Source organism: Acipenser ruthenus, chromosome 10 (genome assembly GCF_902713425.1).
Source record: "Acipenser ruthenus chromosome 10, fAciRut3.2 maternal haplotype, whole genome shotgun sequence".
In the NCBI taxonomy this organism is placed as follows: Eukaryota; Metazoa; Chordata; class Actinopteri; order Acipenseriformes; family Acipenseridae; genus Acipenser; species Acipenser ruthenus.
This window is the reverse complement of record NC_081198.1, coordinates 52,238,839-52,259,760: the sequence shown is the minus strand read 5'-3', so window position 1 is coordinate 52,259,760 and position 20,922 is coordinate 52,238,839. Positions and strand designations below refer to the sequence as shown.

At 41.4% G+C, this 20,922-nt stretch overlaps 1 protein-coding gene across 22 annotated transcripts in view; it reads left to right on the top strand.

The window, feature by feature from the left end:
* Positions 1–20,663, top strand: part of LOC117411585 (CLIP-associating protein 1-like) — an 82,822-nt gene extending 62,159 nt beyond the window's left edge. For 18 of the 22 annotated variants that reach the window (XM_059032593.1, XM_059032592.1, XM_059032598.1 and 15 more), the window contains 12 exons: positions 889–984; positions 2,928–3,071; positions 3,383–3,489; positions 4,501–4,617; positions 7,348–7,495; positions 8,625–8,862; positions 10,018–10,074; positions 12,455–12,645; positions 12,964–13,092; positions 15,295–15,501; positions 15,711–15,827; positions 17,493–20,663. In XM_059032593.1, coding sequence (XP_058888576.1) covers positions 889–984; positions 2,928–3,071; positions 3,383–3,489; positions 4,501–4,617; positions 7,348–7,495; positions 8,625–8,862; positions 10,018–10,074; positions 12,455–12,645; positions 12,964–13,092; positions 15,295–15,501; positions 15,711–15,827; positions 17,493–17,579 — 1,638 coding nt within the window. In that variant the 3' untranslated portion in view covers positions 17,580–20,663. The remainder of the gene's footprint in view (positions 1–888; positions 985–2,927; positions 3,072–3,382; positions 3,490–4,500; positions 4,618–7,347; positions 7,496–8,624; positions 8,863–10,017; positions 10,075–12,454; positions 12,646–12,963; positions 13,093–15,294; positions 15,502–15,710; positions 15,828–17,492) is intronic. The other 4 variants (XM_059032606.1, XM_059032609.1, XM_059032601.1 and 1 more) reach the window with 3 other exon arrangements.
* Positions 20,664–20,922: the final 259 nt, after the last annotated feature.

Below are 20,922 nucleotides of genomic sequence, written 5' to 3'. Positions count from 1 at the left end.
GGATTCATGCGCGTGTTTCAGATTGATTGAATTGATGCAGTGAATTGTAATCATGGTATATTCTTAACTGTGGTTTTACATGTGATATCTTGATTGCATTGAAGTGCTTTGCACATTAATTTATATATCCTTCGTAATGACTTCTGCTATGTGCAATAATAATCCCTGACAGTCCTTGATAATTGGTTAACAAGGAAAAGTGATGAATGTCCTTCCTTTCCTACCAAATCCCTTTAGAATGGGTTTTCTTTTGTATTGTATTGATTGGGCTTTGCCTGTAACACACATTAATATTGGCTCTCATGGTGAAGTGAAGAGCGTTTCCCTTCCAGTAACTCAATGACAAAGTGTCCTGCATTACCACAAGCCTTGCCGAGCTGTGCAGGCGGAACCTTCAAACACTGCATTTTCTTGTTTCCTGAGAAGAAGCGTGACCTTTATCAACCCCCAGCCATAAAAGTCAGTGCTGGTAAACAGTGCAACTCCTTCTAAAAGCTTTAAAGCCAGCTGTAAAATGCTAATTGTGGGAATTGCATTTGTGTAAGTAATAGCTGTAATGCAGTAGTTGTTTCTGCAGGTTTTTCCTGTGCATTTCTGTTGCTCTTGTGTTGATTCCCAGATGTATAGTAGAACACAGCTGTTAATCTTGTCCCCTACCTGGGTGTAAGGAAGCCCAGCCCTGGCTTGTGCCACGACACCAGGGGAACAGGGGCTGTGTTTATACAGCAGCAGCAGCACCCTGCCAATGCCGTTCTCTTTCTCGCTGTGGCACAGGCCACTGCTGCACCTGCTCTTCCAGTGTCAGTATTGTGCTGGTGTTTTAAAAGAAGGTAAACCTGCGTTTTTTGTTTTGTTTCCTAACCCTACCATTCTACCTGTTAAACCCAGACCCTTCATAACTGGGTGACTGATGAGTTGCCTACCAGGTCCAGTACCACCCCTTCAGTGCCTGGGGAAGGAAATCTGGAAGAAAGGTGCAAGCAGGTAGACTGAAACGCAAGCAACTGCACAATATACTAATCGCAATGAAACGAAACATTGAACCCACAGCGTGGTCTGTCTCAATAACCTGGCTCTGTGTGGCTGGCTTTGAAATCACCATGTGTGCGTGCATCCATCTGTCTGCTTGTCTTTTTCAGTTTTGTTTTTTGTTTTCTTTTATTTTGAGCTGGGTTGAGGGCTGCTGGTTGTGTACACAAGAATGTTTGTTACTGGGTTACAGTATGTTCTTGGCAGGCGTGCTATCAGATCTCAAACCTACAGGACAGCCTCTGGCAGCAGAAGAATCTGTGCTGTATGGAATTGTTTGTTGTTAATATCTTAGTATTAGTTACATGCATTGTGTTCTCGCCACACGTCTCTGTGGAGGGAGGTTGTAAATGCCGGGCTCAAAGTCAACAGATCAAATAAAGTGCATCATCAAGAACTTCTCTTCCAAATTATTATTATTATTGTTATTATTATTATTTTTCTTAAATTTCTTATCAAAGTTTCCATTTAGATACAGTGCATCAAATTTTCGAATCCTAAATGAATATGTTTTATAAATCTTCATGCTTCTCCTTGTAGGGGGTAGAAAGGGGCAAAGACGAAAATAATGAAGAATGACCAGATTAGTTAAACAAGGGGACATTTTAACCCTTTGCGGTCCATTTATTCAGTGCGTCTCAGGAGCGTCAGGAGTAAAAAGCAGAAAATGAGTAAAGATTATGATTCTATCATTTTATAATTCACGTCCTCACAAGTGTACTGTACAGTCCCTTCAAAATGCTGAACTAAACAAATGCATTAGAAATCCTGCATTAGCTGTCTCTTGTAAACTTGGGATTACCTGCTTTTGGTAGATTTGCTAAAAAAACAAACAAGCAAACAACAACCACAGCCCTGCGCTTCACTGCAGCAGTTAACCGTGCCTGTGTGTGGATCTCCAGTGTGACAGCTTATTAACTCAAGACTACTAAAACCAAACAGAGAACTGTGTGCTGCATTCCCTAATGTGAAAGCGTGGTGCAGCAGCAGCATGCAGGCTTGGTAATCTAATATGTGTTTAGTACCCGACCCTGTAACCGGGCAAGCGCACACCTTTGGACTCTTCCTAAGAGAGATTCTGCAATCGCCGAGTTACAGAAGCATTTGCTTGGTTCTATTCTTTAAGCCTCCAGAGGTGCTCGGGTACACCACCATTTGCTTATTATTCTGTAGCTGGTTATGTATATCCTGAAAGACAATAAACCCATAAAAATATTATATATATGCCTGCAGCACATATTCTCCGAGGGTGTGCAGTAAGTGAAATGCTCTTATTCATACATTAGGGATGTTGCAGTTGACATGCTTTACTATGCCAGACATTGCAAAAAGAAAAAAAGTTTGCCCAGTTTGGGGTTGAGTCCTAATCACTGTATAGCTGTGTGTTAATAACGGGTTTAACAATAATGATTCCTTTTAAATTCCATGCTCTAGCAAGAACACAATATGTTCCTGTCCAACATGCAACCACTGAGGGGTCCTGAATTATAATCTGTTACTTAACTTTAGAAAATCTTCCCACATGATGTCTATAATAGTATCTTACAGTGCTCTTAATCAGGTTATCTCTGTTAAGGTAAGAGAACAAGTGATTTTGTAATAAAACAAAACAATTAAAAGGAGGAGGGGTGGAAGTTGTCAAATTTTTGCCGTCCATTTTCACTCTTTAGATAAAAAAAAGAAAAAAAAGTTTTTAAATTGTGTGCCTTGTTTTCTTTTCTCTGTCCTGGTCTCTGAAGTGATTGTCTGTGTTCCCAGGCTGTCCTGGTCTCTCTCTCTCTCTCTCTCTCTCTCTCTCTCTCTCTCTCTCTCTCTCTCTCTCTGAAGTGATTGTCTGTGTTCCCAGGCTGTCCTGGTCTCTCTCTCTCTTCTCTGAAGTGATTGTCTGTGTTCCCCAGGCTGCCCAGGTGGTCCTGATTTCTCTCTTTGAGTTGAACACCCCCGAGTTCACCATGCTGCTGGGTGCCTTGCCAAAAACATTCCAGGACGGTGCCACCAAGCTCCTGCACAGCCACCTGAAGAACTCCAGCAACACCAGCGTGGTAAAGAACACACCCATTGGCTTTCTTTGCATAAGAGACCTTGGTTTGCTTTTATAATTGTGTAACAATTGTACACAATTGTTAATCTAACAAATAGCATCATCTCTTCAAATATATTATCAGCATCCACTTGATTTGAATTGTCAGTGTATAAGAAATATGACAGATCTGAGATGAGGGTCCTTGAGGCCGTCCTCATTTGTTACAGTTCAGTTCAGTTCAGTATGATAGACCCACTGCTTAGTGTCTTTGCCTTGCTCTAACCCACAAACCCCAGCCATGGCTCCTGATGGATTCTCTTCCCATCTCAGGGCTCTCCTAGCAACACGATTGGACGAACCACCTCACGACACTCCAGCAGCAGAACCAGCCCCCTCACCTCGCCAACCAACTGTTCCCATGGGGGACTGTCGCCAAGGTAACGCTGTGCATCCCAGCACACCCCGGGCTACATGGTGACAAGCTGGAGTGTCTAAATCTGAAATGGGAAATTAGGTCAAGTCACTTTCACTTTTATAGCCAGTGGCTTAATAAGGTCGCACCCACGTCATACTGACCCAATTCCTAAAAAGAACAAATGCCCCCTTAATTACTGTATGTGAATACATGGGTATAGCAGTTTATACAGTAAATGAACTACATTATAGAAGTGTATAGAAAGAAAACAAGCGGGCAAAGAGATGTGGTTTTCCCTATAGATCCTTGACCAATTTCCCATTTCATTCTGCTGTCTTTAATTCAATGCTAGCTGAATGTTTACCTTGTGTCAGCCCCCTACTTCCAGCAGAACCCTAACAAAGTGGAGTGCTCTGTTATTAAAGTGGGACTCTATACAGTACGAATGGGACATTCTTGTTGCTGCAGTGTAGCGGATCAGGTGGGACTTCATTGCAGCCTGTCGCTGAACATGGGTTTTGTCTGTTTTGTTTTTGGGAATGATGCAGGACTATTAATGTGACTTGGTATGAATGACTTTACAGTAAGCCCCTATAGAAAGCACAAACTCCATTGGATATAGTAGGCCTTTTTTGTGTGCGTTGATTTCAGGTCATGCAAGTCGTTTAAGAAAGTAAACACAGAGAGTGTGTTGTCTAAGTTACAAAAGCGCTCCTGTGTGCTGACATTGATACTAAACTGTTCTGATTGACACCCTGCCTAGTGAACTCTGTAACCCAACACATTCCTTTGAGCCTCTTATTTTTAATTTTTTTTTAAGAATCAAAAGTTTATTTTATCGGAGTAAAAAAGAGCATTCCCCTTTTGTTTCTGTGCTTTTGTTAATTCTTTACAGTTTTTTCTAATAATTGCATGCCCCTAACAAGCCACTGGAACTAGTTTTCTTTTTTCTCTCTCTCTTTCTCTTTCTGTTTTCTTTGTTTTTGTTGACCCTTCCTTCCTTCCTTTCCTCCTGACTGCTGTGTGGCTGCAGTCGCTTGTGGGGTTGGAGTGCTGATGGGCTGTCCAAGCACCCCCCTCCCCCCGCTCAGCCTCACTCCATCCCTGCTGCACCCCCTCACAGGGCCTTCAGACGCTCTTACTCTCCCAGGTAACCAGCAAGCACCAGCCGGGGTGCCACAGTATTTAGAGGGAAGGAAGGGAACCTGCATGTCCTGTACTCCCCCCTCCCCCCCCCCCCCCCCCATTAACTTTTGAAACCAATTGAAATATATGACATGTGTTTTGACTGTTAGTTTGCCCCTGTAACTTGACATGTAGCATTGACTGCGCCAGAAATCCATTCGAAGCCACAGCACCGAATATATATTCGTTCTTTTAAATCGTCCTTTGTTATCCGGGGTAGTGAGGTATCCATACCAGATTAGCGCTACCTCTTCACAGTGGAGAGAAAGACGTTGTTTGCATTATGGAATAACCAGTTACTTCTCAAACTGACTTTGCAGTTCATGGCTGCGCAACGTGGAGAACTGCTGGGCCTGTTTTAAGAAACCATGCAGGGCACAGCAAAGAGGTGATGCCAGCGTACCTAGATGAATGCATGTGCAGAGAAAGGTGTGGCAGGAATTGTGGAGATGCGTCGGATCACACAGCTGCACAGGGGTGGGACCGGGGGCAGCAGGCAGGGCAGGAGATGCACCCGACCAGAGGAGGAGTACGGACAGCCCGGGAGCAGCAGCAACAAAACATCCATCTAAACACCAAAGGCTCTTTTAAAAGAGCTGAAAGTTTAAAATATTTTTTAAAACTATTTATTAGGGAAATACTGTAGTTTAACAAAGAAGGAGCAAAGAGTGATCAGAAGGGCAAGTTTTGAATTGATTTGAATACTTTTTTTTTTTTTTTCTATAATTATAATTAATCCTTGTTGTCTGATTCAGACTCATTCAATATCTCATGTACACTTCAGTTTCCCAAAAGGTCGACAGTTACATAAATTTAATCAGTCATGTTTATTGTGATAAATAAAATACCAATTATTTACCAATTATAAACTGGGAAGGAAATTCACATTTCAGCAGGACAAGGACAATGAAAATGTATGGCAAGACTTGAGGATTGCAGTCCATTGACGATCCCCAACAAACTTATCAGAACTGGAGCAATTTTCCCGTTAAGAATGTGCAATAATTTCACCATCCTACTGTGCAAAGCTAGTAGAGACCTATCCAAAAAGACTCATAGCAGTAATTGCTGCAAAAGGTGCTTCTACCAAGAACTGACTTAACACTAGAACCGCCAGGTTTATGCTACTACCTAGAACCGCCAGCAGTAGTAATTTTGACGGGCATATTTTAAACAGCTTTGATACGAAAATGAAGCACAAACTATCAGATACAACTGACTGTTTTATTTAACATTTGCATAGCAGAAACACTATTTAAAAAAACAAAAGGCTTTATTTTTTAAATTAGCACATATAATGCATGACATAAAAAAATGAAAAACTATAATAAAATAAACATTTCAAAAGAAAATAGTGTAACCAGCTGTAAACTGGTTATATGTAGGCTTACATACACAATTGTAAAATTGAAATAATAATAAAAAAGAAAATAACTGTGTTTCCATTGTGTAACGGGAATGTGCATTCAGGGGAACATACTTCAAAGTAGCCCCCATGTTCACACAATCCACACAGATGTAACACTTATCAGCTTGTGTGCATTTACCACATACTGCTCTTTCACACTGGGCACAGATATTAGATGTTTTATTTTTATTGCATTTAGTTACCTGGCATTGGTTTCTGTTGCGTGTGTCACTTGATGTGCACTGTATCCAGGTTGAGCTGCGTTTCCCTGCGGCTTTGCAGTTTTCTGATCGAAATGTTCCTGCCAAAGCACCGTGGCTAGCATCATAAGAGATCTCTCCTACTGATTTTTCCCCGGTGCATTCATTGTACAAACGAAGGAATTGATGGCTGCCATGTCCAGTACATTGTAAAATACAGCAACTGGACACCAGTGATTGCTTTCACTGATTACTAACTTTTGAGCAGATGGTGGAAATGCTCTTCTTCTTTGTTTACTGTTGCAACCAGGCTGTTTTTGTTTTTTGCTAATTACAGTGAAATGTGTGTATATATGTATATATATATTTATATATATATATATATATAAGTAACCTTCATCTCATTTCCTAAGCTCGGTTACATCAGCCTAACACATTGTGACACCCCAGTGATGCATCGTCATGAGTACAATACTCCAGTGAATATCTCATCATATTGTGACACCCCAGTGATGCATTGTCACAAGTACAATACTCTATACAATACAATACTTTTTTTAGTGGCCTGCTTTTCTTATTTCAGTATTGTATTTATTTGTTATGTTGTAGGTTTCCTCCGTTTCTCTCCCCATCGCAGCACAGCCCTCCCTACTGTTCTCATGCTGTTTAAGTAGGGAACGGATTATTTGAGTTTTGTTTGGTCAAACTGTCTTTCAATCTGCCAGACACCTGATTTCCATTAAATGCATGTTGCAAACAATCAGTTTCAATAGATTTCTTTGCAATCAATGGTCTGCTTTACAATTCATAAACAAAACAATCCAACATTAAAACAACTTGTTCTCTAAGATTTACATGAAGAAAAAAAAACGTCAGAAGCTTTAGTAATGTCCTCTATTATGTAATTGCAATAGTAATTGGCCATTTGATTTTATTTAAGAAGTTTAAAAATTCTTGTGAAATGTTATTTTTCCTTGATGTTCTGGTGCACAGGAAATGCTCGGGAACAGCCCTATTTCATAGTGCTTCAGACATGCAGGTTACAGACCGTTTCAAAGACGTGTCTTGTGTTGTTTTGCTCCTACAGCATGCTGGACTACGACACTGAGAACATGAACTCGGATGAGATCTACAGCTCGCTGCGCGGAGTGACGGAAGCCATCCAGAGCTTCAGCTACCGGAGCCAGGAGGATCTGCACGAGCCAATCAAACGAGAGGGAAAGAAGGACGATGGAGTAAGTGCTCTTCCAGAGAGTTGAGCCCTGTGATGCCCATGTCTGCATCACATGGGATAGACAATGCTTAGCCACCCCGCTACATTATTATAAAATCCAGCCTGCAGGACATTGTGTTGCCGGACAGGAAAAGAAATAACGTGTTCGTACAAGAAATGGAATCTAGCTACATAAATAAAGTAGCTTTTCTCATTTCAAACGTGCTTGGGCATTCCAGTGCACTTGTGAGTCAAGTTTGTCTTGATGAATTCAGTGCAGTATTCATGAAACTTCTATTGGGGGTCCTTCGTGAATCCCAGCCATGTCATGTTGAGATCTTGGACAACGAATGAAATCGCTATGTCCTTCGCACCATGAAAATACAGTTTGTATATTCAGTTGTTAGTCTATTGGCCATCAAGTTATTGGAAGGGCGTAGTAATGTTATAATGTAGTGATATTAGATTTACTGAATTGTCTGTTCTGTTTTTGTTAAGCAGAATGTCCACAACCAAACTATAACTTTCCCATTGGGATTGCAAACGCATACCTTTGGGCTTGTGCTAATAGGGTAATAAAGGCATTTAATTGTTCAAATTAAAGGTCTGGCCATTGACTTAAAATCCAGCATGGTAAAGTTTTACCTTTTGTATCCCACTCCTAATCACCTGTAGCCTGCAGGGACCCATTTATTGTATAGTTAACCATGCATCTATAATATATACTGTGCTAAAAGAAACCTTTACTTGGTAACACTCTGGGGCATTCTCAAAAGTAACCTCTTGATTAGCATTTCTAGTTTTCTATTTCAAATTAGTCAGCTTGCATTCCAGCCTGTTAAGGAAAGAGTTTTTAATTAAAATAAATGGTTTCATTTAAAAGAAGAGCTGCATTTATAACATATAAGAGAAAAACTGGATTTCTTGAGTTGAACGATTGAGAGACCAGGTGTTGTCTGTTCTGTTTGCAGGTGTGCAGAGAGGGTGGGATGGTGTCTCCAGTGACCAGGTGTTGTCTGTTCTGTTTGCAGGTGTGCAGAGAGGGTGGGATGGTGTCTCCAGTGACCAGGTGTTCTCTGTTCTGTTTGCAGGTGCGCAGAGAGGGTGGGATGGTGTCTCCAGTGACCAGGTGTTGTCTGTTCTGTTTGCAGGTGTGCAGAGAGGGTGGGATGGTGTCTCCGGTGACAGATCTTCGTGTCGGCATCGATGCGGTGGAAGGAGGGAGAACAGCTCTCGATAACAAAACCTCTTTACTCAACACGCCTCCCCCGCGCTCCTTCTCCGGGCCCCGGAGTCGTGAATACAACCCTTACAACTACACAGACACAATCAGCACCTACGACAAGAGCGCTCTCAACGAGGCTGTGTTCGATGATGATATGGAGCAGGGTATGTACTGGCACACCTTCGCAGTGCCCTTCATAACCTCTCAACAACCCCATTCACCCACAATCACACTCCGGGGTTTTTAACTTTTGTTCCATAGAGTCGTTTCATCCCTTTCTGTTGGCAGCTAGTATAAAAACATGGAAAGTTGTGCAGAGTAATTTAAGATAGCAAGGAATGAGGAAAAATGTTTAATTCATTTTCTGAGCAAAATGCTTCCTGCACCATCAAAGCGACAGATCACTGGGTTGCTTTCTGTAAAAGGCTTGTTTTAAACAGCCTGCATTCTAAAGACGCCTGTCAGATCATATCTCTGCATCTTGGCTGAAAGATGGAAAGGGCACTGTGTTGTATCTGCACACAAATTCTCCTCAATGCAAACTGTAAAACTGGCCCTGTGCTGTTTGCAAAACACCCGAATGCTATAATTAAAGTGAAGTTTGCAGTTCAAACCCCTCTGCCATCGCTGAGTGAGATCTGATCAGTGCTTGTGTGTCAGTGTTTACCTGAAAACAGGTGTATTTACAAATGCAGTGTTGATGACCCGAAACCCCAAACCCAGCCTTGCTAGCACCAGTTAGGAGGGGACGCCTCACTTTTTGTTTGTTTTTGTTTTGATCTCCATACTTTCAGGACATTATTTTGAAGTATTTGCTGGGATTTTTTGTTAACCCCGACTACACTGCAGCACAGAAAAGAGGATTCAGCATGCCCATTGAGACATATTCTCACATAGTTAGAGGATTCAGCATGCCCATTGAGACATATTCTCACATAGTTAGAGGATTCAGCATGCCCATTGAGACATATTCTCACATAGTTAGAGGATTCAGCATGCCCATTGAGACATATTCTCACATAGTTAGAGGGTTCGGCGTGCCCATTGGGACATATTCTCACATAGTTAGAGGGTTCGGCGTGCCCATTGAGACATATTCTCACATAGTCAGAGGGTTCAGCATGCCCATTGGGCCATATTCTCACCTCATATTTAAAGAGGGTTCGGCATGCCCATTGGTACGTATTCTCACCTCATAATTAAATGATAAACATGTATTATTATCAATGATTTGTTTCTTTGTAATGTTTTCACCGCTTACAAATGTACCTGCAGTGTGACATTCTTCTGTTAACCCTGAGTGTTCCTGTCCTCTCCAGGCCGTCGCCAGGACTGCGTTGAAAACAAGATGTTGCATCCCAAGGGTTTTACACCTGGTAAAATCATTTTAAATGCACAATAAATCCTGTTGCAGAATCATAAATCAATACATTGCAAACCCAAAGGTTATTCTATTTTTCCCCCCAGATTGATAGTTGGGTTGTTTAGTTCACTTTAAAATGCGTGTTATTGTGTCCCTGGAAAGAATGAAAGCCTCCCTCTGTTGCACAATGGTGGAGTCACCTGATACAAGTAATACGATTACAAACAATAGGACATAGCAGCAGTGACAAACCTGATCTTTTTACACAGTGCTGGTCAAAGGCAATGGAGTATATAAATACCACAGATTGCCCATTAGAGTGACGATTGAGCCATACAAACATCTATTCTAATGTTATTATTTACCGAAGCGTATTGGTTAATGCAAGTATATCATCAAAGAATGTATTTATTCCTGCAAATAAATTGTCAATTGACAAAATAATCATTAATGGCAAACAGCATATTTCTTTCTGCATAAACATTTTCCATTAACAAAAAACGTTAATGTCAAACACTGTTTGCTTATTTCTACATACACATTTTCCATCAACAAAATAATCATTAATGAGCTTACAGTAATGCACAATTAAGCAATTTAAACTAGGTCCGAATCCTGGTTGTGCGAGGCAGCCGGTCTTCGCTGAGGACTCCGGGGGGGTCCCTGAATGGCTCACCTGGTAAAAGCACTGCCACGCGGCGTGCAGGCGAGTCATACAACCAGAGATCGCAGGTCCGAATCCTGGTTGTGCGAGGCAGCCGGTCTTCGCTGAGGACTCCGTGGGGTCCCTGAATGGCTCACCTGGTAAAAGCACTGCCACGTGGCGTGCAGGCGAGTCATACAACCAGAGATCGCAGGTCCGAATCCTGGTTGTGCGAGGCAGCTGGTCTTCGCTGGGGACTCCGGGGGGGTGCTGCATTGGTTTTGGCGCTTCCGGGGTTGGGGAGGTGGGATCCGGCTTAGACTGTTTCTCCTCACCGCTCTGCAGTGACCCCTACAGGCCAGGCACTGAGTGAGCTTGGGGGCGGAGATTTGCTGGGCTGGTCTTTGTCCTGCAGAGACTGGTAGCCTGCGGACATCCGCTCTCGAGTTCCTGGCTGGTGGGATCGGAGGACGCCCACTGGGCCTCGGGACCCAAGCTGTGTGGGGAATCACTGCGGTGAAGGAGAAAAATAAATAAATAAATAAATAAATAATAATAATAATAATAATAATAATAATAATAATAATAATAATAATAATAATAATAATTGGGCATTCCAAATTGGGAGAAAATCGGGTGTAAAAATAATTGGAGATTCTAAAGTAAGAAAAAATAAAATAAAAATAAATCAGTCGAGGGGAAGGTCAGTTGAAGAGTCACAGCGGTTTAGCATAATGACAGCAGTGATGGCTTCACTTTGGAATATTCCACGGCAATACGGTACCAGACCAACTGCACCTGCCCACATTAATTCTGGTCCATTGCCACACTTTCATTGTCCTAACACAGTACTGTATCTTTAAAGATTCAGTAGAAATGAGAGTGCCGTGTTTATGGGTAAAGTGAGATTGATACAGTGCACGCTGTTCTCCTCTTGTGTGGGCTGTGTTTTGAATTGCATGATGGGATGATTTTGGGCACCTCTGCCAATCCTAGATAACAAGCAGGTGTGTTTTTGAACTGTTGTATGCAAATAGACATTGTTTAAATAATTGTCTACTACCATTACTGTGTACTACCATTCTTTTTTAAGCTTCTAAGAAACAATAGGTGTGTTGTATAGTGTACTTTTATTTTAGTAGGTGAAGATGCTTCATCCGTAACTTTAGACACGCCTAGCAATGAATCTCATGCTTCTAATTTTGTCGGACAGTTTGATGTATTTAATTGAAGTTAGTTTTGGTCTTTGCTGGATAAATTTAGGCACAGTTTGTTAGCATATATGGAGTTAAAAAATATATATAAGAATTAAAAAATAAATAAATGAATATGTTCTATCATTAACCCTTTATGCTGTTCCGCTGCTTTATGACATGCAAATGGTATCCTTTAGCAGCACGTAAAGCCAGAGGGAAACCCTATTAACAAACTAATTCCATTGCCATTTCTGCCATGCTAACCCAGACTTGCACGTGTCTGGCTTGTGGAATTCAAAGATGCATGGTGCTTTACAAAAGTCCTCTTAGAATGTTTGCCAGCACTTCTGTCCTTCTGAGACAAAGCTATCATAGAACAGGATACAGATGCCAGCAGGCCTTCTAGGAACCTAGTAGACAGGCGCCCATCGGCATTCCAATGACAATCATTCACATATATGTTTTGTTTTTATGGGGATGAGCAGACAGGTTGCAGGTAGCATGCCCCCCACCCCACCCTGGTGGTAACCTGCTTTTACATTTTGTCCCTGAAGTTCCCATCGACCACTCAGACCTGGTGGCTGACCTCCTGAAGGAGCTGTCCAATCACAACGAGCGTGTGGAGGAGCGGAGGGGCGCCCTGCTGGAGCTCCTGAAGATCACCCGCGAGGGCAGCCTGGCCGTGTGGGACGAGCACTTCAAGACCATCCTGCTGCTGCTGCTGGAGACGCTGGGAGACAAGGAGGTGCGTCCCCTTTGCAGAGACCCCGAGCTCCGGTTATCTGTGTTTTAAACGGCCTACAATTCTTGCATGGGGTGCGTTTTTAAGCATCGATGTGCAGGTGCTGCTGTTTGCTGCTGACTCTGGCAACAGTTTGGTATTCTCAGCCAAAAGAAGTGAGAGTGCTTATATTCTGCAGGCGGTGAACTGCCGTTACAAACCGAACCGAATGAGGGGGTCTGTGTTCCTGCACGCCCATATCCAGATCAATTGTCGGATTCTACAGTTTTTGATTGATACAGTAGGTTTGATTCCCTCGTTTTCTGCCCGTCTGTCTTTTAGCACTCCATCAGAGCCCTGGCACTGCGTGTATTGAAAGAGATCCTGAGGAACCAGCCGGCACGGTTCAAAAACTACGCAGAGCTCACAATCATGAAGACACTGGAGGCACATAAGGATTCCCATAAAGAGGTGAGTGCCAGGCAGACTGTACTCCTCTGCAACGCAAAGAGAACCACAACTAGGCTTGTTCTGCTGGGCTTCAGTCTCACAGGCTCTGTGACTCTTTAATCTCAACCTGCCCAAATCACGAGAGCGAAATGGAACCCACTATCTCATCTGTTTATCCAATGAGGGAAATGTTTTGAAGTTGCAGCAAGTGCCAATGCATTCTGTATTTATTTGAATAACACTTAGAAAGTCCTAGACAATGTGGGGAGGCTATAAAAAAGGCCAACAAGATGCTCAGATACATTGTGAAAAGTGTTGAATTTAAATCAAGGGAAGTAATGTTAAAACTTTACAATGCATTAGTAAGACCTCATCTAGAATACTGTGTTCAGTTCTGGTCACCTTGTTACAAAAAGGATATTGCTGCTCTAGAAAGAGTGCAAAGAAGAGCGACCAGAATTATCCCTGGTTTAAAAGGAATGTCATATGCAGACAGGTTAAAATAATTGAATCTATTCACTCTTGAACAAAGAAGACTACGCGGTGATCTGATTCAAGCATTCAGAATCCTAAAAGGTATTGACAATGTCGACCCAGGGGACTTTTTCGACCTGAAAAAAGAAACAAGGACCAGGGGTCACAAGTGGAGATTAGATAAAGGGGCATTCAGAACAGAAAATAGGAGGCACTTTCTTACACAGATAATTGTGAGGGTTTGGAACCAACTCCCCAGTAATGTTGTTGAAGCTGACACCCTTCAAGAAGCTGCTTGATGAGATTCTGGGATCAATAAGCTACTAACAACCAAACGAGCAAGATGGGCTGAATGGCCTCCTCTCGCTTGTAAACTCTTATGTTCATGTGATCACACATGTATAGTTAGACTAGTGGTGTAATGTAAAGGCTACATTTTTCTTATACAACTGCCTCTATGTCCTTTCATTTAAAAGCAACTCAGACAAGCAAGCCAGTGCCGTGCCCCCCGTGTGTTAAAGGATACCCTTTTCAGGTTTCATTGAGCATTGGGCATCTTGAGCAGTGGTTCTCCAGTATATGTCAGACATACGGGAAGTCTGACAGACAGCCTCCATACACCCCCAAGTTTAGCCTCAATTGCACTAGCAATTCTCTATTAATATTCAAAACGTCTAGAGTGGCCGTCTGCCCTTGGACAAGCGAAAAGGTAATTGGAAGTTTGCTGTGAAGAGAGATGCTGCGGAAGATTAGACTCCTTTTTTTTTTTATCTCAGGCTCATAAACTGTCATTTGATCTACTAGCTGCCTACATTCTGCAGTAACTAATGGGCTAGCCGTAATGTTCACTGTAGTGTAAACCACAGCTGTTGAGATTCTAATGAAATATTGAGGCACAGCATTGTAAGTGTGAAGCGCTGGGGCCCCTGAGAGGCGGGCAGCATGAATTCTGCAGATTACCTGTCAGTCCTGTCAATAGAAAACCTCCAGTCTACTTCCGCAACCAGAGCCAGCAGCCTCCTTTTCCAATTGAGCGATACGTTATGCTTATGTTACTAAATATTTCATTGGAAATGTTGATGTTCACATCACGACTTTGGGAGTGCTTAAAGCTAGATTATGACTTGCATTATGTGTGTGTTTATTCTGCAAACAAATTCATGAATTGTTTGTGAATGCGAAAATAAAAAAAGGATTGATCCAGGTGCACACGTGCTTGTGGTTGTATGTGAAGGTTTGAGATAAAAACAGCTTTGCTTGCTTGTGAGACTGGGATGTAAACTGAGGGTAAACTTGTCTATTTTGCAGCATTGGCAGCAGTTTTTATTTTTTATTTTTAATGTAATATGAAATGTTTTTAAACCCCATCTTCTTACCCCTACACCCAGCTGGAATATGCAGACAGTGCTGCAGTATAAATAATAAAGTTCTGTAGCTTCCTGTAACATCATTTCATGTGTCACCTACAGCAAAAGTGTCGATAGTGTTGCATTTGAAATACTTTCATTACTTTAAATGACATTAAAAAAGCAAGCAGAGAACAATAAGAAATGAAAGAAAACAGGAGAGGTAATACTGTACAGTAAAGCTAGCGAGGTGAGAGAGTGGATTGAAAAGCACTGGTTAAGCACTGAGGAACACGCAGTGTGCGTTACTGCTTGCCTTGTCTTTGGCCTGCTACCTTGCTTGTCTTTGCAATGACCTCTAATGGAAAGGGCTTGTGTGTGCTCTATTGAATTTCTCTCTCAGGTTGTGAGGGCTGCGGAGGAGGCAGCTTCCACTCTGGCCAGCTCCATTCACCCTGAACAGTGCATCAAAGTGCTGTGCCCCATCATCCAGACGGCCGATTACCCCATTAACCTGGCTGCTATCAAAATGCAAACAAAGGTCATTGAGCGCATTTCAAAGGAGAGTCTCCACCAGCTCCTCCCAGACATTATCCCTGGATTGCTTCAGGTAGAGCTGCAGCTAGTCGTGTGCGCTTGTGAAACACTGTTGTTTTAGTATTGTGTTACAGTTTCACAAGCTTCAAATCATGCAGGAAATACAAGAATGTTGTGGGGGGAGGGCGGGGTGGGGGGGATTTGTTTGAATTCTGTCTTTTTTTTATTTTTCGTGTTTGATCTGTCAGCTATTTCTGTTTCTGTGTGTGTGTGTGTTTTTAGGGCTATGATAACACAGAGAGCAGTGTTCGCAAGGCCAGTGTCTTCTGCCTGGTAGCCATCTATTCAGTAATTGGAGAAGAGCTGAAGCCACACCTTGCACAGCTCACTGGAAGCAAGGTACGGTAACAGTGCTGAAGTACTGTATTGTGTAGGAGTGCTTGTACCTCCCAGTCCGGATTATGGAATTAATAATTTGTCTATAAAGCTCCTGTTTCACAGTCTTGGTATCATTCAGGAGGCACGCCGATACTCAAGATGCACGGACCCCCCCTGTAGTTAATAAGACTAAACGCCCTGTTGTCTGACATCAGCTGTTTAGAACTAATGCTGTTACTGCCAGTACATGTACACAACAAAACAATGTCACTACCAGAAGAAACCACAGTGGATCAAAAAGGGTTCAAATTAAAACAAGATTTGGACAAAAGCATTACTGAGCAGGTAAATCCATTTATACTTCCCTGCTGGTTCTTAATAAAGCACGGAATGGCAAGACCTGCTATGCAATAGGAGTCAAACATTTGGGGGGGGAGGGGTGGGGGGAACTGTTGCCCTCAAAACTGTATTAACAAAGGCTTTAGAAATCACGTGTCTACTCAGTAGTGTGAGTAACCTTCTCACTGAACCACCCACACCCTTTATTGTGATGGAAAAGATACTGAACACAAGCAATGGAAGCCTGTGGTAATGCTGTACTGGGTGCTGATAAGATCCGAGATCCCCACCCTGTTTGGCACAGAGCTCTGCTCATTACTGTCTATCAGAACAGCACTGATAGTAGACGATGGTTGCTTCCAATTAACTCTATAAATCACATGATCACTGCCTCTGTCCATTGCTTTCCTGCGTTTCATTCTTCCTTCCTGCCTGGGTTTCTCACTTCATCACATGCTCTTTTGTTATTATTAGTTTGCCACTTGATTGGCAGAATTCATCCTGTTTGTGCTGAGCAGAGTTGTGCAATTACCCACAGTACTATACAGTTATGTAATTACACAACTATGACTGTCTGCCATTACAGAGTCCTGTTAGAGAGCTTGTGTTTCTGTCTGGAAAAACAAAAAACTATTGCTTTTTTTTTTTTTTTGCTTTCTTATGTATGAATTTCCTGTGAAACTGCTTACTAAGAAACATAATTCACAAAAAGCATGCATTTTGTTCCCATGTCATGGTGGTAAGATTTTGATACACAGTAATTGCAATCATAGTGCAGGACATGAGGGCTACGCAAATGTAAAAATCTCAAACCGATTCCCATTGGACTCTCCAAGGATTGCAGTGATTGGTTGATCAACTTGCATTCATAAACGTGGCACTAGAAGCTTGCAAAGTTGCAAAACCTGAACTTATTCAGAATTGTTACAGTGCTGAATGAAAGCGCTGAGACTTTGGATTTAGTGTTTATATATTGTATATTTGTGTTTAAGAAGGTTGTCAGTTTGATAACCCCAAGCTGGTAAGGCACAGCTGGATTTTAATGCAGTGTTTTAATGCATGCAGAATCACTCTGGATTGCACTCACCCCAGGATTGCTCCTCAGTGACAGAAGTATGTGATCAATCCGGGGGGTTCGGCAGTGTACACTATAGAAGTGTCTCATCCCAGCAGGGTGGAAGATGATCGGATCAACCCCTCAGTAAACCGAGTGCTCACTGAACAAGCATTGTGTGTTTCAGATGAGAGCCCTCAGTAAACCGAGTGCTCACTGAACAAGCATTGTGTGTTTCAGATGAGAGCCCTCAGTAAACCGAGTGCTCACTGAACAAGCATTGTGTGTTTCAGATGAAGCTGTTGAATCTGTACATCAAGAGAGCCCAGACCACCAACAGCAACAGCAGCTCCTCCTCGGACGTGTCGACTCACAGCTAGCAGAGCAGCGTGGGACTGAAACCTCGTCCGGCAGGATTGGATCGCAGAGCTGCGCCTCCACAGACCTTTCTGCTCTTGTGTTAACATCAGCACACTCCTTTGTACAAAGCTAGGGGAAAGATCCTATTGCAGTCAATGTTTCAAACGCTTCTCCTCTTTTCTGTGTAGCATTCTTTAGCTTTCTCTTCTTCTTTTCAGTCCCCTTTCTTAGAGCCATGAATGTAAACGAGGCCCGAGTAAGTGTCGAATCGTTTTTTTGTTTTGTTTTGTTTTTTAATGTAAGCGCTAATTTTCACAGGATTTTGAAATACGGAAGTTTCACATTGTATATTCAAGTCAGTCAATTTCTGATATTTGAGCGAAGGTATATTTTATTTCATTTTTTTTTTATATATATATAAATGATACGGCCAACAAAAAATGTTTTATTTGCTCTTCACTTAACATTATTTAGAAATATTCACATTTTAATTTAATTTTAATTTTTAAATTGCAACCCGAAACAAAGCTGCTTGTCCGAGGATTTGAGAGGTAGAAGTATTATTTAAATTTGAACTGCGATCTGAAATGAGGTAACCAATGGTCCAGCATTTCCACAAGGTCCTTATTGAATATCCATTCTTGCAAATCATTTTACATGTTTAGATAGGGAGGGGAGGGACAGACATGAACTGATTAGGATTAAGCATTTTAACCTTCAACAGAAATTCCAGTTAACACTTTGAGATCATTGGGCAGGCTCAGTGGTACTGTAACGGAATACTGAACTGAAGGCAACACACTGTATTGCTGATGTTTGGGCACAATGACATTACCAAGCATGTTTGCTTTTTACTGATTCTGAGGAAGCTTTGACTACATTAGGGTGGCATCTTGTTTTTTTAAACAGCTGATATATTGAAGGACCAGTATTGCACAGCTCTTAACATTGTTTTGGGGTGCACAGGGCAGTTTGAAAAGAACAATGCTTTGGTCCAAAGTGTGCTCAGTAAAATGCTTTACAGGTTGTTCTTTTTAAGGCCAGTGGAAGCATGTTGTTGTTTGTACTGTTAGTTCAACATGTCGTGGCAGCTTGATGGGTTCTAGTATTTGGAATTTGACGTGCTGGCCAATTGGAGGGCTGTAAGAAGACATACGGCTGTTGGATATAACAGTGTGTGTGTGTGTGTGTGTTTATTATTGTTTTTACTTTGATTCATATTTGAGATTTCTTTGACGTGGTCATCACTGATCACATTTCCAATTGAAAAGACATCAATCTGTATTTTAAGAGAAACAATGAAAGGCTAAATTAGAAACAATAACTTTATATTTATCCCCATAACAGTAAATAATAATAATAATAATAATAATAATTATTATTATTATTAATATTATTATTATTATTATTATTATTTATTTCTTAGCAGACGCCCTTATCCAGGGCGACTTACAATTGTTACAAGATAACACATTATACATTATTTCACATTATACAGATATCACATTATTTTACATACAATTACCCATTTATACAGTTGGGTTTTTACTGGAGCAATCTAGATAAAGTACCTTGCTCAAGGGTACAACAGCAGTGTCCCCCACTGGGGATTGAACCCACAACCCTCCGGTCAAGAGTCCAGAGCCCTAACCACTACTCCATAATAATAATAACATAATAATAACAAAGTTTTCATGTCAAGTTAAATATTAAAGGAGGTTCAACTGAGCTACACTACAAATCCCAAAATGCATCTATTATTTTTACACTGGCTAGATGTACTGTAAGTCAATGCACTGAATAGTTAACAAATATACCCAGATTTCAGCCACCTACCAGGCACTATCAATACCACAACGACACACACACACATTTATATATGGTTGATGATATCCTGCTTTAAAATACTATACCTACCTAATGGTGCATATACTTTATTGGATGTTCTGGTACATTTTGGGGTGGACAGTAAAGACAGGCCTTACCTTCATGTCAAAGTACTGTTTCAATACAATGACTGTGAACTGAATGAACGCACAGCTATGTGTATTATTGCTGTTATTTGTTTGTGTTTTTGTAAATACCCAGTGCAGTTAACCCAATTCGTTGGATCGAGTCATGTTTTACATTTTAGTAAAACCCTCGTGCTCTGCTCCCTGGAGTGGAGTTTCTTTTGAAATCAAAGCAGTTATCAGTCGATCAAAGATCAATTGATCATTTTGTACGTTGTTTAAAATAAAAAAAATCCACAGCTTTTACAATCTTGTCGGGAAGCAAAAAGGTCTCTTCCTGCCCTGGAGAGCCGGTCCTTGTTCTTTTGCACGTTAGCAGTATCCACTACCTGCATGTTTCAGTGCCATCCCCTGTGCTGTGACTGAGAGGATTTAAAAACTACTCAACAGTCAGTCCAGTCGCCCAGAGCACAGAGACTTACTTCCTACTGCATTTCAAAATACATCTGAAATCTAGTCGCCACTGGTTACCAGGATTTAGAATCTTTGTGCCCATTGTTCCACAGACTGCATGAGTGTTCTATGAAAGAACAGAAATGTTGTAAACACCCAGTGGTTTAAAAGTCCTCTCTAGTTCTCATGTAGTGCAACATATTGAGGCATGTGGCTTTTTGCAAAGGTACACTATGTGTGCTTGCCCTGACTGGAACTGACCGTACCTTTTTTTTTTTTTTTTTTAATCGCTTACTACTAACAGCTTATTAAGACCATGTATAAGTAATTTGCCTTTGTCATATAAAAACCTGCTTCCCTTTGCAGATGAGAATCAATGAAATGTCTACACAGGGGAAAGAAGCCCGATTTTTTTTTTTTCTTTTTTTAAATCAGCAAGTCTTTGCTAAACATAATGTTTAACTGTTCCTCTATTCTGCAGATGCATCATGCCTTAGAAATGGGATTTCTAGCAGAGTGTTCACTGCGCTTGCTTTTGTCATGTAAAATCCATGTCTGTATTTATATTATTTGTTTTATTTTGTGTATTGCGTCGACTGTACAGATAATGACATGGTTTTTGTTAACATCCACATGTGATAGAATTTGCTAAAAATATACACTTGTTTGCTCTAGAAATAAAACCAACTTCAAAAGGTACTTTTGTTGTCTTTTTCTTGTTTGTTGATTTAATTCAGCACATGATATGTATTTTATGTATTTATTTATTTTAAATGAGTTGCTGTTTTCTTTGTTTTCATATAGCGGTATATTGTTTTTGTCCAATGACCCCAATTCAAGTTTCACCACGTGAAGTGGCATTGAGACTGGCAGTGCTTGAATCCTATTGGATCTTGCTTCTCAGTGCTACAGTGGTCTCCATTAGGATCATACATCTTCATCCCAAAGCACTGACTCC